Consider the following 16,193-nt stretch of genomic DNA (forward strand, 5'->3'; position numbering starts at 1 on the left):
GCATTAGACTATCAAAACTGTTCCCTCTGGCTAGGTTTTTTTTAAGTATTTTATATTTAAAAATGGATTTTTTTCTGTGATTATAGATTTCTGAAAAGTTCTAGAAAACAAGAGCCTTATACTTTTTGGTGAAAGCATTCGAGAGATTTGTTTTGTGTTTCAGCCAGCTGTTCTGTGGAGTTTCCAGAAATAGACATGTGCTGTAGGCTCAGGGTACAAAACCATGGGAGTTCCTAGCATCTTCCCCGTTCCTGCCTCAGGCCCAAAATAAACATTAATTTCATCAGTTTCCTACATTTTATTTGGTTTATACTTTGTCTTGTTATAGTACTGTCTCAGAAGGTACTATTTCAGAAATCTAATGTGGTTGGAACTGCTACTGTGTGATGATTTGATATATATTTAAATAAGATTTTGTATTCTTTTGTAAAGCAGTGATCGAGTCATTTCACTGTTTACTCTCTTGGCTTCCTCAGTACAGAATGGAATCATCTTCTCAGCATCTGAAGTCAAAATTAATAAACTTGATTCAGTGCAGTTTTTAGTGAAATGACAGTTTACAGTCCCTTCATAACTTCTATGTTCTCTCAGTTTTATATCTTGCAGAGCATCCATTTTTTGAAGAAGGCATCATTATCGTTATATATAGACAGTCTATGTATATTTATATATATATATATATATATATATATATAGACAGTCAATAATTCTTTAAACTTTTCATTTAAAATGTCAAATTTATATATATATATTATACTATTTAAAATAGCCCCTCTTCCCCAAATTCTAAACTCTCAGTGTCATAATCATTGACTATTGCTCTTTGAAGGGAAATATTTGAAAGGCTCGTAAACATAACAGATGGGGGAATTAGGACTATTTTACCCTTACTCTAGGAAGATAGAGAAACACTACCCAGATGTCTGCTTGGTGATCAGCACATTTTTCCTGGTTAATTATTAAACATTTTCATCTACAAAGTCTGAATCTGTGCACATTGTGTATTTGCACTATATTACTTAATATATCACTTTTATTTGTCTTTAGGTCTACAGTGAATATAGAGCCAGCCTTGCTTTTGACCTTGTTAGCAGCCGACAGAAAAATGTGAGCATTATAACAGAGACATAGTCTGAACTTAACAGTGGTTTAATTTAGCATGGAATATTGGTTAAGGGAAAGGTCCATAAATTTCAACTTCCTCTTAATCTCTGTTCTCTACACTGTGTTTAGTAAAATAATAATAGTCCTTAATATTAAGCAGGGTATGATTTTCTGTAGTATTGTAATAGTTATACAACTTTGGATTTAAAACTTCTTATGAACATTTAGATAATGTTCACAGTATTTTACTCAATTACTCAATAATAGGTGCTGGCTTCTGTTTTTGTGCATAGTCTTGCCTGTTGAGAACATTTGCTGTTGATGAGCGGAAGCGAACTTTTTAAATGCCATAATCCTTCTCTGTTTTCTCTGTCCAGGCGTATACTGATTACAGTGACTCTGTGGCACGGAGGATGGGGTTCATTCCTCTCCCACTAGCTGTTTTAGTAAGTTCATACTTTTTTCCCTTTTTTTGTGATGAGAGAGCCATCATTACAGAACACTAATAAGTGGATTATCATTAAGTTTATTTCAGAAGGACATGATATAAAATGGGAAGGAAATTTTAAGTTGTGGCATTATGTTTTTGGATTTTGAACTGTCCAGTAGATAATTTTAACAAACCATTTTATGTAATGGCTTTGCTAGCAATGGGAGTGCTCATTTTTACTTACTCATTTGGCAAAGATTTTTCGTTTTGAATGGAGATGCCTAGTGGTAGGCATTGGCATGGCCAGTGTAGCATGTATTAGTGGAAGTATAAGAAGTCGATCCAACATTTCTAAAAGGCAGTTTAACAGTATAATGCTTTGATGCAGCAATTCCAGTTCTAGGAATCTATCCTGAGAAAGTACTTATAAAAGGCACATGATGGTTTATAGGCAAGATTATGCATTGCAGTGGCATTTATAGTAGTAAAATTTTGGAAAGAAATGAAATAGGTTAAATAAATTATGGTATGCTCAAATAAAGAAGTAGTCTTTATCCATTATAGTCATTACTTTTTAAATTTTTTCCAAAGTTTTTACAATGAAAATTTTTACTGTTATACCCAGAAAATATCATATATATATATTTTTTTTCTTTTTTTTTAAGTAATAGCACTGAAATGTATTAGATCAATCCAACATAATGTCACCAACCTTGAATAATTTAATGAATTGCTCAGAACAGCCTTGTAGAAAGTTACTAGCCACATCGGGCTGTAATAATATTAATTAAGAAGATTTGCTGGCTGCACCTGTATTTAATTATATTCCTTGTTGGCTACCTAGTCTCACATCAAAACAAATGCAACCATCTTTTTGCCAAAGGACATCTAGAATTCTCCTGTAGATGCAAAGTGTCATGCAAGTCAACTAAGAGATGTAAAAAGCAATTGTAAGTGATACCAACTGTATTTTAGACCAGTTTGCCTGACCTTTTTTTAGAGGAAGGGAGATTGATAAATTTAATGTTATGTATATTTCATTGTAACTCTCCAGACAGCCACATCCTAAATGTTTTCAATTCTGTTAGTAACTTGTTTATTATATAATAATATAGCTTTATTTTGTTTGGGAAGAGAAACTCCTAGAATTTTGGAAAAACAGGATATTTTAAAGAGTAAAATTCTTTAAAGTATAAGAGATTGATAAAATACTAAATTTTTCTACATTTGTTTCCTACAACTGGAATCATGATACATGTAGTATAAGGATAAACCTAGGTTGCCTGACTGATTTTTTTTTTCTTTTAAGGATTGGTTAAGTGATTGGATTTAAATGTGGCCCTTCTTTGCAAATAATAATTGACTATCTAGTAACTTATTTGCCAGAAAACTCTATTCATAATTAATATAGATTTTTTTAATTTAATATTTTTAAATTTTTCTCCAGCCTTTATTTTATTCCTTAAATGAGTTTTTATGGTTGTTATACCAAAAGATTTAAGTTTAACTAATAATTGATCAACGAAATGCTTGGGGGGTTATTTTCAGACGGGGTTATGCTGTTATGCAGGAATCCAGAGGGTTTTCTCCTCCAGCACTTTTCTCACAGAGCTCCAGAGTGAGCCAGTAGCTTTGGCAGATAGCTAGGAGCCTTGAGGAATATTCCAGGGCCTCAGCAATCCCACACATTCTTTAACTGAGGCCCACGAGTGACAAAATTTCTCTCTAAATGCTACCTTATGTCCTAAAATGCATTTGTGTCCAGGAGAAGTAAAAGAAATTATTAAGATCTTTTTTTTTTTTTTTGCAAGTAAATTTCTTTATTTATAGTAACTGCTTTTGAAGTCTCATTTAGGCATTGTGTGGCTTCATGCATATTATTTTTTTTAATATGAAATTTTTTGTCAAATTCGTTTCCACACAACACCCAGTGCTCATCCCAACAGGTGCCCTCCTCCATGCCCATCACCCACCCTCCCCTCCCTCCCATACCCCATCAACCCTCAGCTTGTTCTCAGTTTTTAAGAGTCTCTTATGGTTTGCCTCCCTCCCTTTTTTTTTTCCCTTCCCCTTCCCCATGGGTTTCTGTTAAGTTTCTCAGGATCCACATTAGAGTGAAAACATGGTATCTGTCTTTCACTGTATGACTTATTTCACTTAGCATAACACCCTCCAGTTCCATCCACGTTGCTACAAAAGGCCATAGTTCATTCTTTCTCATTGCCACGTAGTATTCCATTGTGTATATGAACCACAATTTCTTTATCCATTCATCAGCTGATGGACATTGAGGCTCTTTCCCTAATTTGGCTATTGTTGAAAGTGCTGCTATAAACATTGGGGTACGAGTGCCCCTATGCATTAGCACTCCAGTATCCCTTGGGTAAATTCCTAGCAGTGCTACTGCTGGGTCATCAGGTAGATCTATCTTTAATTTTTTGAGGAACCTCCACAGTGTTTTCCAGAGTGGCTGTACCAGTCTGCATTCCCACCAACAGTGCAAGAGGGTTCCCATTTCTCCGCATCCCCGCCAGCATCTATAGTCTCCTGATTTGTTCATTTTAGCCACTCTGACTGGCATGAGGTGATATCTCACTGTGGTTTTGATTTGTATTTCCCTGATGAGCGACGTTGAGCATCTTTTCGTGTGCCTGTTGGCCATCCGGATGTCTTCTTTAGAGAAGTGTCTATTCATGTTTTCTGCCCATTTCTTCACTGGATTATTTGTTTTTCGGGTGTGGAGTTTGGTGAGTTCTTTATAGATTTTGGATACTAGCCCTTTGATATGTCATTTGCAAATATCTTTTCCCATTCTGTCGGTTGCCTTTTAGTGTTGTTGATTGTTCCCTTTGCTGTGCAGAAGCTTTTTATGTTCATGAGGTCCCAATAGTTCACTTTTGCTTTTAATTCCCTTGCCTTTGGGATGTGTCAACTCAGAAATTGCTGCGGCTGAGGTCAGAGAGGTTTTTTCCTGCTTTCTCCTCTAGGGTTTGGATGGTTTCCTGTTTCACATTCAGGTCCTTTTTCCATTTTGAGGGGTTTTTTTTGTGAATGGTGAAAGAAAGTGGTCTAGTTTCATCCTTCTGCATGTTGCTGTCCAGTTCTCCCAGCACCATTTGTTAAAGAGACTGTCTTTTTTCCATTGGATATTCTTTCCTGCTTTGTCAAAGATTAGTTGGCCATACTTTTGTGGGTCCAGTTCTGGAGTCTCTATTCTATTCCATTGGTCTATGTGTCTGTTTTTGTGCCAATACCTGCTGTCTTGATGATTACAGCTTTGTAGTAGAGGCTAAAGTCTGAGATTGTGATAATATCACAATGGGGAAAAACTGAGAGCTTTCCCCCTAAGATCAGGAACATGACAGGGATGTCCACTCTCACCACTGTTGTTTAACATAGTGTCGGAAGTTCTAGCATCAGAAATCAGACAACAAAAGGAAATCAAAGGCATCAAAATTGGCAAAGATGAAGTCAAGCTTTCACTTTTTGCAGATGACATACATGGAAAACCCGATTCTCCACACCAAAAGTCTGCTAGAACTGTTATGTGAATTCAGCAAAGTCGCAGGATGCAAAATCAATGTACAGAAATCAGCTGCATTCTTATACACTAATAATGAAGCAACAGAAAGACAAAGAAACTGATCCCATTCACAGTTGCACCAAGAAGCATAAAATACCTAGGAATAAACCTAACCAAACATGTAAAAGATCTGTATGCTGAAAACTATAGAAAGCTTATGAAGGAAATTGAAAAAGATGTGAAGAAATAGAAAAACATTCCATGCTCATGGACTGGAAGAATAAATATTGTTCAAATGTCAATACTGCCGAAAGCTATCTACACATTCAATGCAATCCCAATCACAATTGCACCAGCATTCTTCTTGAAGCTAGAACAAGTAATCCTAAAATTTGTATGGAACCACAAAAGACCCCAAGTAGACAAAGTAATATTATATTAAGGTCTTATGGAAATTAAACTTTAGACCTATATATCTTAAAATTACCTAAGAATATATTAAATAAAATGAAATTGCTTAAGCCTTGAAGGGGGCAGATGGCTTGCCTTCCATATTCATGAGTCAAATCCTAGAGCCGTCTTAACTTCCATCCCAAGTGTGTGTCCAGGGGTCGTCTCCCCGTCACAGCCTGTGTGAGAGATGGAGACTTCCATATCCGTTTTCTCCTAAGGGACCTTCACTGGGCATACTACAGTCCCTTCTGTCTGCACCCAGCTGTTCTTTTACTGAAAGCATTTGTAAATAGTGTTTAAACTGTGTCTTAGGATACTTGTTTAAGATGCTCGAGTAGACTTGATTTGATGATAACTTCACATTGTGGATATCAGTTATTTTCCCTGACTTTTCCATTTCCACGCAGCAGTCCCCCTAGACCCTGATATGTGGGTACATTATGAAGCCTAACCTGGAATGTGTAAATATTTTTTGGTGACAGATCCCACCAGATTTATTCTACACATTTCCAAGGACAGTGCTGTTCAGCCCATATTTCTCTGAGATAAGGAAGAAAACGTGTTTAATCATAACTATCCAAAAGAGACAGAAAATGTCCATCCTTTATAATTAATTTTGTAATACTATTCAGTTTTTTTTGGTAACGGTACAAAACTCCTAAGGCTCCCTTTTCTCTCTCCTCCCTGTAGGTCCCTTTGGGTTCCTAAAAAGAGTCCATGAAAGACAAAGCAAGAACAAGGGAAACGCCCACCAAGTGGTTCTAGCTCTGGTCGAGGGGATACATGCAGTAGGATGAACCCACTTGTATTTCCCAGAGTGACTTTTCATTTAAAGATCAGCTGATTTGCATCTCTGTGAGGTACAACTAAACGTGTCACTCATGAACCTGGACGTAGTGCCCGACTTGACACTCACCAGCAGCTGAACGTGGCATCTTAGATTTGCCTGAACAGACCCAAATCAGCCGCAGGAGTTGTCACAGGCAGCCAGATTGTATAGGAATTGTCAAAGCTGGAACGACATACTTGGGTTCAGACAGGGGCCACAGGGGTGCACCTAAAGTGTTAAAATCAACGTGAACAGGTCTTTAAATATTAACTAATAACTCTGTGATTGTGTGTTTTGTGTGTGTGTGTGTGTGTGTTGTTTCGGTTTGTTTCTCACTAGCTCATCAGAGTCGTCACAAGCTCCATTAAAGTGCAAGGAATCCTGTCGTATGCCTGCGTCATACTCTTCTATTTTGGGTAAGATTAACTGTTCTGGAACATGTTTTTCGGTTATACAGTAAAGTACAAATACAGGATGTAATGGACAGTAGTATTAACCACCTCACACTGTAGCCATTCTCACTGTCCCGGGGTCCCCTTAGCAGCACCTGCCTCCAGGTGTGTCTGTGACCTGCTGAGTGAGACTCAGTTAAATGCGCTGCTATTTGGTGCTAGTATGAACAGCACTTTAGATTTTATTTTAATCTTTAGCAAAAGGAGTCCGTTAAAGCTCTTTCTGCTTAGGATTTCAGTTGTACTCGTATTTCCTTTTACGATAAAATCTGCCATCACAGTCAGACATTCTCCTGTGTTTAAAAACATCTTTAACTCCGTTAATCCCTGGGGCTCCCCGCACCGTGGCTTTGCTCAGGTTCTAGGAGGCGGACGCCTCCGCGTGGTTGTCACCCTCTTTCCCCGCATTGTCCCAAGCCGTATCGTCAGCACCTTGATTCGTGGCTTTGCTCTGACACGAGGCACATAAGAAACTGCGTTGAGGCAAGGGGTCCGGGGTCTGGATTTCCCCTCAGGTCCTGCCCCTTCTTCATACTGCAGGGACTGACTCCCAGAGTCTGATCTCAGGGGACCACACCCCTCTCTCAGGTTTTTGACATTAAAACCCTGAGCTCCTCCTCTGGTCCAGATGCTCACACAGCCCTCCAGAGTTCTTAGCATTGTGCCTCGTTCCTCGAGTGGTGTTGCTGTCATTGCTCCCATGTTTGTTTAACAGAATATTCTTGTATTTTTCTTGTGACACAACCCAGGAAGTGAAGCATGTGTGCACTACACCTAAAAACCTTCGTTTAGTGACTGTTGTGTGTGCGTAATTCACCAAAGTGGACGCGCTTCAATCCAAATGACTGAAAAGTCACAACCTTCCCCCATGTTTCTCCCCCGTCTTGTCACTGTTCCCCCCGATAGCCCAGAGAGGCATACCTGCTCACTGATCTTTCCCCTCGACTCATGTGTCCTGATTCGCCTTGGATCAGGGTAGTGCCCAGATGACCCTCTCCTCCTCCAAAATCTTTCCCAAACCACCTTGTCCGTGAAGCTTTCTTTATTCCTTAACTCCACCAAGCCCAGGACTCTCCCTTGAGTACAGACCAGTCAGAATTCAGTTGACCCTCCTGGCACACAGTGCTGTGTCCCCAGCCCCCCACCCCCCCCCCCCCCCCCGTTTCAGCCTCTTTCCCTCCAGGCTTGCTATGGCCAAGCTGCAGAGGGAAGGCTCGCAGCCTCTGCCCTCCTCATCTGGGCAGCACGCCTCAGTCAGAGCCCTCTAGGCGCCAGGTACTGGTCCTGGGGTGGGACCGGTGCCCTGCCTTCATGGCACTGAAACTCTAGTGGAAAAATAGCAACCAGGAAAGCAAACCACCGTAAGAAGACAGTTGGTGGTCGGCATCAGGAAGTACGAAAGAGCAGCGTGAGGAGATGCGGAATGAGGGACACGGCTGCCTGTGAGCAGGCGGGGGCCTCCCTGGTGAGCTGGTGTTTTTCAGTGGAGACCAGACAGAGGGAGAGAGAGCCGTGCAGATGCCCGGGAGGATGGCAGACTCACAGAGGGGACGCGGGACAAGTCTAACAGGAGCAGCGGCCGGGAGCGTGGCCGTCCCGACAGGGCACTGAGCGGGGGGACCCGGCAGCCCCACCGGGCTTCCAGCTGAGGGAGGGAGGGAGGGAGGGAGGGACCCCGAAGGCTGCCAAGCAGAAGAGCGTGCCACATCCGGCTGCCACGTGGGGAGTGGGCTGGAGCGTGCGTGGCAGGAGAAGCAGACCTTAGGCCCAAGGTGACCGTGGCGGCTGCCACTGAGGTGGTCGCGGCGGACTGGTAACGATTCGTCCGCTGGCGAGTGTTTGTTTTGATGGTGGAGCCAGACAGGACTTGCCGAGCGGTGATGGGACGTGAGGTGTAAGGGAATAAAAGGAATCCGGTGTGATTCCAGAGTTTGGGGCCCAGCAGTCAGGGTAGTAGAATTACTGTGACGAGGGAGCCTGGAAGAGATACACGGGGGTGTGATTTTGTTTTGTTTTCTTTTGTTTTTTTGGAGGGTTGGATCAGAATCAAGAATTCTGGCTTGGCTTTAGTAAGTTTGGAATCCGGTTAGACTTCCCCAAGGCAGTGTCAGGGGAGCGACGGAAGGTAGGAGTAAGGAGTTCCCGGCAAAGTTGGGCCTGGGGCTGAGCTGGGGAGTGTTCTGCACGCGTAAGTCCTCGGGGCCAAGGATCTGTGTGAGGCCCTCCCTCGTGGTGGCATTCTGAGCTCCTGGACTGGAGAGGCTGGGGACGGTGAAGGAGACCTGTCTGCCCCTTGCTCTGACCTCCCGCCAGGCCCCTTCTTGGCGTCACCCCCACTGACTTGCCACTCCCTGTCATTGCCACGACCTCCCCTCAGCCATAAGAGACGGCAGCCGCCTCTTCACTCGCTGGCAGTGACGTCTGTGCTTCTTTGTCATTTGAAGAACATCACGTGAGCACATATCAGCGCCAAGAGCAGTTTTTCAGATTTTTTTTGTCAGATTTGTATCAAGTACCTGAAAATGCCATGCACGTTTTTTGGCCCAGAAATTCTACTTCAATAATTATAGCTATCTAGGAATTTATCTTAAGGAAATACAGATTTCACCTATGTTTTCCTAATTAGAAACTTTTAAATAGAAACAAAATATTGGAAATAGTCCAAATATCCAAAAGTTAAGGGCTTTTGGGGCTTCGTTATATGATAACCTAAACAGTGATATTTTAAGGCCATTAAAATAATGTCACTGAGGAACATTAACTGGTAGGGAAAATAATAATAATAATATTGTTATGTAAAACAACACCGACATCTAATGAAATAACATTGGTTGACATTTCGGTGTGCCAAGTACTGTTCTGAGCACTTAACTAGAATCATCTCTTACTACTGGGTAAGAAACTCACTCAGGTCCACACGGGTTCTAAGCAGCACATCAGGTTTGAACTCAAGCGCTTGATGCCCAGAATCAGCTCAGCCTCCAACTCCATCCGCTTGTGCCTTGTAAAATAGCCCCAATTTCTGAACAGTGGGAAGGTACAAATTAGTATAAAGTCATAGCAAACACTACCAGGACATAATATACCAAATATCCCAGTGAGTAGCACTGAGGTATGGGATTCTAAGTTCTTTTTGGTTCATCTGTATTTACTACACGCACTGGTTTTGCATAAGAGAGTAAATGCTAAATAACTCGGGACCAGGTAAAACTTGTAAGTGGTACAATTTTTCTCTTGTACTGAGGACTAAGGAATTTACCAAGTGTTTTCCCTTATGGGAAAACAGCCTCAGGAATTCGGGCTTTCACGGGAACCTCGTCCACCCCAGATGCGAGCCTCCGACCCCCAGGCCACGCTCCTACCCAGGCCCCACACCTCCTCGGCAGCTGTGGCGGGATATGACGTTTGTGGTCATGGAGATGAATTCCAGCTGTGGTTGTTTCTTTCTTTCTGGTTCCAGGTTGATCTCCCTGAAAGTCCTTAATAGCATCGTGCTGTTGGGGAAGTCATGTCAGTATGTGAAGGAGGCCAAAATGGAAGAAAAGTTGTTCAATCCTCCTCCGGCCAGCACATCAGGCAAACCACCCCATAAGTCACAGAACAAATGTAAACCCTCTCAAGGTACGTTCTGTTCCTTTCATCACTGTGTGAATCGTTTTCTACAGAGTTAATGGTCTGAATTCTCCCTAGTGAAGAAATCCCTATTCAGTTGATGTTTGACATTGCTTTCAAGATTTGATTTCACTTTGCTGAGTTGTCTTCAATGTTTCTATTTTAGATCTCATCGCGGATACACCCCCATGCCGTGCTCTGAGTTTTTCCATGTGTTCATCATTCAGTAGATGATTTTTGAGCACCTGGTACATGACAGGCTCAGGGGATACATTGGTGGGGAAAACAGAACTGGTTCTGACCGGGAGACAGAGAGAGCCAAGGGGCGGTAGTGCTACAGAGAAAACTCCAGCGGGTCCACCAAGGGGAGTGTGAGCGGGAGTCAGGAGCTCCCCCAGCCAAGGAGACAGAGCCTTCCCGGGCTCAGTGCCAGCAGCCGGTGCGTGTGAGGGCCCGGGGCAGGAACCTGCCGGGCGTGTGGAGGGACAACAAAGGCCAAGTGGCTGGAGTGGACCCCTGCCATGGGTGAGGGACTGGAGAAGGCATCAGAGAGGCCACCCTGCTGCCTGTTGTGAAGAGCGTGGCTTTTACTGTGGGGAAGGGGCCGTTCCAGGGTTTGGAGCAGAGGAGGGACGTGATCCAGCTGTGAGCTTTGTGGAAAGTAGACTCGGGAAGAGTGAGCCCAGAGGCGGAGGTCAGCAGGGAGACTGCTTGGCTCAGAGCCGGGGTGAGTGGTGTGAGCCAGGAAAGCTGGCCAGATTCTGGAAAGGTCTGGAAGAGCACAGGATTTGCTGATGAGTTTTACAGTGTGGGAGAGAAGTGGAGGATTCCAGGGCTGCTGGCCTGGAATGTTCGGAGGAAGAAGCGGGGCCCTGCCGTCAGATTTGTCATTAGATGGCAGTTCCCGGTTCTCGTGGTACCTGTTCATAGGACTTTGCGTTCATTGACTTACCTTTAAATATACGGAGCCACTGTGTGCGGGTGATATGGGATCCTGGAGATACACAGGTAAATAAATCGTGCCGCAGGGCCTCACAGAGGAGATGGTAAAAGTGGATAATCCAGACACGTGAGTGGGTTGGAGACAGGTGTGGAAGGGACAGGACGGGGTCCCTTCCTGGAGGTGGTGAAGCCTGGGCTGAGTTTCAAAGGATGAGAAGTGGGTCCAGGCGAAGATGGGTGGAGAGGGCACTTCAGAAACCTACCGGCCTGAGCCGAGTCTAGAGGCCTGAAAAGCAGCCAGGAACTAGCAGCTCAGTATTCCGGGTGCGGCGTTTGTTGTGGGAAGGGGCCAAGTCCAGGCTGAACGGAGTGCCGTGCTCATGCGCGCTTTCTAGGGAGCCAGGAGGAAAGTGAAATCTTGTCCAACAACCAGAAAATAATGTTCGTCATAACAGAGAGCATGTAAATACTCTTAGCAACACGGGATTGTGTGTGTTTCGACCGGGTCAGTCATAGTGGCCAACACGCATTCTGTCCTGCTAGGCACCTTCCGCACATTGACAGATGAGTGTCGGTCATGCAGTCGGGAGTCCAGTCTGATGGGGGACGCAGGAGGTGAAACCTTTAAGTGCACACCTCAGTTTGAGGCCATTGGCTCCAGAGCCGCGTACTAAGAAGTGCATTTGGGACGAGAGTGTGAGTGTCCATGTAGAGTGTTTTTGGAGGTCAGGAGACCACAGGCCAGACAGACACTGTTGAGGAAGGTGTTGTAAGTCAGGTGGCTCAGGTTCAATTCAAGGATGAAAAGAGGGGCAGCTCTCAAAACAAGCGTCGTGTTCGTCATGTTCTTAAAGAAGCAAAGGACAGCAGTGGGGGTGGGGGCAGCAGGGAGGGCAAGAAAATAGACTCCGTGTTCACGGTCGATCGTGGCGGTGGTTTGTACAGATGTACGCGTGTGTCCACACCCATCAGATTATTCATCTTAAGTATGTTCAGCTCACGTGCTGTCATTCTTACCTTGATGAAGCTGCTCTCCTAAGGACTGAATGTGTGATGCAGAGAGCGGTGGCTGCAGGCCCTGACCGAGCCGTCCCGCAAGCCGGGTTCCAGGACTCCCATGACCCAGAGTACACATTTGGGTCTTGTCGGTCGGTCTGTTTCTCCCTGTTTTGGACTTCCCGCAGGTGAACTGCTGAGTCGAGCTAAATTTTACAGTGCCTCATTTCACAAATTGCGCACTCTGTAATAAGAATTTACTTCTAATTGACAAGTGACAGGACTGTCTAATTTGAATTCTTCTTTGGGTCTTAATGGTGGCAAAATGTTTGATTTTTGTCCGGGGCACGGGGGACAAAAAAAGGGCTGGTGCCGGTACCCAGGAGAGGTAGGATGTGTTAGAGTCTGCTTCTCCTTGACGTCTTGAGCGTAGCAGCCAGTGTTAACTGTTGAAGCAACAATCATATTAGGACCTGGTTATGCAGGGAGGGAGTTTGTTAGGAGTTCTGATACCAAAGTCAGGTGGTGGTATTATTTGTGTGATGCTATCCACATAATATCCTTCTGTGGAATTTTTTTTTTAATATGGAACTTATTGTCAAATTGATTTCCATACAACACCCAGTGCTCCTCCCAACAGGTGCCCTCCTCGGTGCCCATCACCCACTTTCCCTCCCCCCACCCGTCCATCAACCCTCAGTTTGTTCTCAGTATTTAAGAGTCTCTTATGGTTTGCCTCCTTCCCTCTCTGTAACTTTTTTTTTCCCCTCTTCTCCTCCTCACTGGTCTCCTGTTGAGTTTCTCAGGATCCACATAATAGCCCTTCTGTAGAATTTTATTGAGCAAACAGAAATGGCACAGCCACTGAGTTTCATGATAAACCATGGCCGCTGACATGCCACGTGCTATTCGGTTATCACTCGCTCTACCTAGAAGACGAACGGGGACACCTTTTCTCATTGCCACTCCGTTGGTTTGCTTGTATTTATTATAAATTGAGGGGAAATCCTTTTCTAACCAACGGCGTCTCTTTTTCCACAGAAGAAAACTTGTCTGCTTCAGTCACCAGCCAGCCTGTTCATCCGAAAGAAAACGTCATACCCTTACTTGTCACAAGCAGTTCTGATCAGTTTCTGACGACTCCAGATGGTGATGAGAAGGACATAACGCAGGAAAGCTCTGAATTAAAGCACAGATCCTCAAAGAAAGATTTGCTGGAGGTAGACAGGTTCACAATCTGTGGAAACCGAATCGACTGAGCTCTGCGGCCAAGTCCTGGGGCGGGAGACGCTCTGCTACTGGGATGGACAGATGCGAAAACTGGCACTTAAATATTTATTTAAAAACTTAAATTATTAATGGAAAGCGAATCTTAATATCTTTCTTCCGGTGACGTGGTCTGGCTGAAGGTCAGGTCACAGAACAGCAGCGACCTCCAGCCTGGACTCTGGAACCTGACGGGTGAGGAGGAGCCCCCGGCTTGGCAGAGGGCAGTCACTTCCGGGCCTCACGGGGGCCACCTCCCAATCACTTTGCCGTATCCGTCCGCGCTTCCAGAACCTCGAATTCTCCCTCGAGGCCTCTTCCATACAAGGATACACCTGGAAAACTGTGAAGCTTCTGCCATGACATTACCTTTCCAGCTCATACTGTTTTCACAAACAGGTTTCAGACTTGACTTCATCTGCCAAAGCATTAAAAAAAAAAAAAAAAAAAAGATTAAAACTTAAGTCAAGATAAATGTTCTTACCACCAGAATAATCCTTGAAGATGTATCTGAATTAATCAGAATAAAAGGCTACCTAAAATAATTCATGGTGAATAGTAGCATTTTATAGGAAGAAACCCTAAGCCAGTTTGTTTATTTACAAAATATTCATTAATGAAAGTTATGCATCACAGAGAAAACGTTTCATGATTTTTCAGTTTCCTCTTTAAAGCAAAATGTGAGCTGTGTGTTGTTCAATTGCAATGGAGAGAATAGAAACACCCTTACGAAAAGGCACTTTTTATACTGAAAAAGCAGAGCAGTGTTAACTTTCATGTGTAGTTAACCGGTTTCGCTTTAAAACTAATTGCTTCACAAATTGTTACAGTTAAAAGGATCGGATGTCGAGTGGGCTGCAGGATTGTCATTGTATAAAACCCGAAGGTTTTTAAGGTGTCCACTTGAACCGAGTTTTTAAAGTGACAGTTTTAAAGTAAATATTCTAAGCGGTTTGGGCAGCATCTTGCTTGGGCTTAAAAAACGCGTCAGTCTTTCTGACTGGAGTGTCCGTGGGTGTGCCCGAGCTGGGGGTGCCCATGGGCTCGGGGCCTGTGGGCCACTGTCTGTGTGGGGAGACCTTTGTGTCTGGACGCTGGGAACAGCAGCCAAAGGTGCTTCTTGGTTTTGTTTGAGATCAAGATTCCATTTCTGTTTAACTACTAGTTTGTGGCCTACAGCAGAGGACAAGTTATTCCCCACCAGTTTTATCTCGAGGAACCTTTCTGCATTTTTATAGAAATTTTACAGCGTCTCATTTCAAAATGTCCAGATGTTCTACTGTTCACTATCATTTCCTTTGATGTTTTCATTTTGAAGTTCAGCTGTTGTGCTGATATTTCAGGCATGTGACCTGCAGAAAGTAATTTTAGGGGATTTCTCTATTTCCTGGGTGAAATATAAAGCAAGCTTTAACGTTTGGCTTCTTCATGAGAAATATGGAAGTGGATTTTAATGTTTTGCATCAGCTAAGGAAACCTGAAGGTTAATGTTCACATAGGGTAGAAAAGAAAGTCCTACTGAAATACTTCGGTGAAACCAGGAAGTATTTTAAGTTAAAAATGAAAAGACTTTTGTATATGTTTCAATGAAGCCCCATTTTAGAATTATACTTTTTTCCTATCCCCTCTTCACCACCAAAAGGAACAGTGTCCATGTGAATGGAATAGTTTGGGGGGGGGGGCCTTTGCCAAATGTAGCCCTGATCCGTGCAAGAATATGATTTGGGTATATCCTTCCACTCAGCTTGAATTAGCCTGTTATTATTGTGCTGTCATTTTCGGAAGATTTCATTTCCTTTGCAGGATATATTGGGAGTCGGGAATGATGTTCATTTCTTCTGCTAAAATGGCATTCAATACTAATTTTATAAGTGCATCTTGTGTGAAACTCAATAAATTCAATTTTGTAATCTTTTTTAAAAAGGTCACTGAATTTATTTTAATAAGGTTTGTTGCTATATTTGCTGGCATAAATTTTCCACTCTGTAATAAGAATTTACTTCTAATTGACAAGTGACAGGACTGTCTAATTTGAATTCTTCTTTTGGTCTTAATGGTGGCAAAATGTTTGATTTTTATCCTGAAAAAAAAAAAAAGGCTGGTACTTGATCATAGATTGTTTAATATCTCTCAGCCGATGGAGATACTTGCATTTTGCAGGTGTTTTGAATGTCACACAATGTGTTTTTCACATCTGGGAGTCAAGTTCAAGACAGTACTTTTTTTTTTTTTTTTTTTAAATTAAGACACAACATAGGTCACTCTAATGAGCTTTTCCTTTAGAACAGAAGTGGAACAACCAAGGGTCATTCAGGAGCTTGTCCAAATTTTCTTTGTGCCTTGCACCTCTGTCCTTTGGCTAGCATTTAGACCTCATACCCATTATCCATGTACTTGGAAGAAATGTCTTCTCATTAGATCCTCCAAAATGTTTCTGCCACCCCTGGTAACTCAGCAGAGGAGGCTATAGATTCACAAAATAATTTAAAATGACAACATTTTGATATGTTTCAGGTTCATTTATTCTTTCAACAGAGATTTATCCACACCTTCTATGTGTCAGAGACTGTTCTAGATGCTGGGATC

The 16,193-nt window shown here is 42.9% G+C and overlaps 1 protein-coding gene across 2 annotated transcripts in view; it reads left to right on the top strand.

Moving 5' to 3' along the window:
* TAPT1 (transmembrane anterior posterior transformation 1) overlaps nucleotides 1-15,530 on the top strand; it is a 69,274-nt gene extending 53,744 nt beyond the window's left edge. The window contains exons 10-14 of one of the 2 annotated variants that reach the window (XM_023253285.2): nucleotides 1,048-1,107; nucleotides 1,482-1,550; nucleotides 6,679-6,755; nucleotides 10,252-10,412; nucleotides 13,383-15,530. In XM_023253285.2, the coding sequence (XP_023109053.2) occupies nucleotides 1,048-1,107; nucleotides 1,482-1,550; nucleotides 6,679-6,755; nucleotides 10,252-10,412; nucleotides 13,383-13,600 (585 nt within the window). In that variant the 3' untranslated portion in view covers nucleotides 13,601-15,530. Of the gene's footprint in view, nucleotides 1-1,047; nucleotides 1,108-1,481; nucleotides 1,551-2,378; nucleotides 2,485-6,678; nucleotides 6,756-10,251; nucleotides 10,413-13,382 lie in introns of those variants that run through there. The other variant, XR_006597206.1, reaches the window with a different exon arrangement.
* The last annotated feature ends 663 nt before the right edge of the window (nucleotides 15,531-16,193 follow it).

Source organism: Felis catus, chromosome B1, assembly GCF_018350175.1.
Source record: "Felis catus isolate Fca126 chromosome B1, F.catus_Fca126_mat1.0, whole genome shotgun sequence".
Taxonomy (NCBI): Eukaryota; Metazoa; Chordata; class Mammalia; order Carnivora; family Felidae; genus Felis; species Felis catus.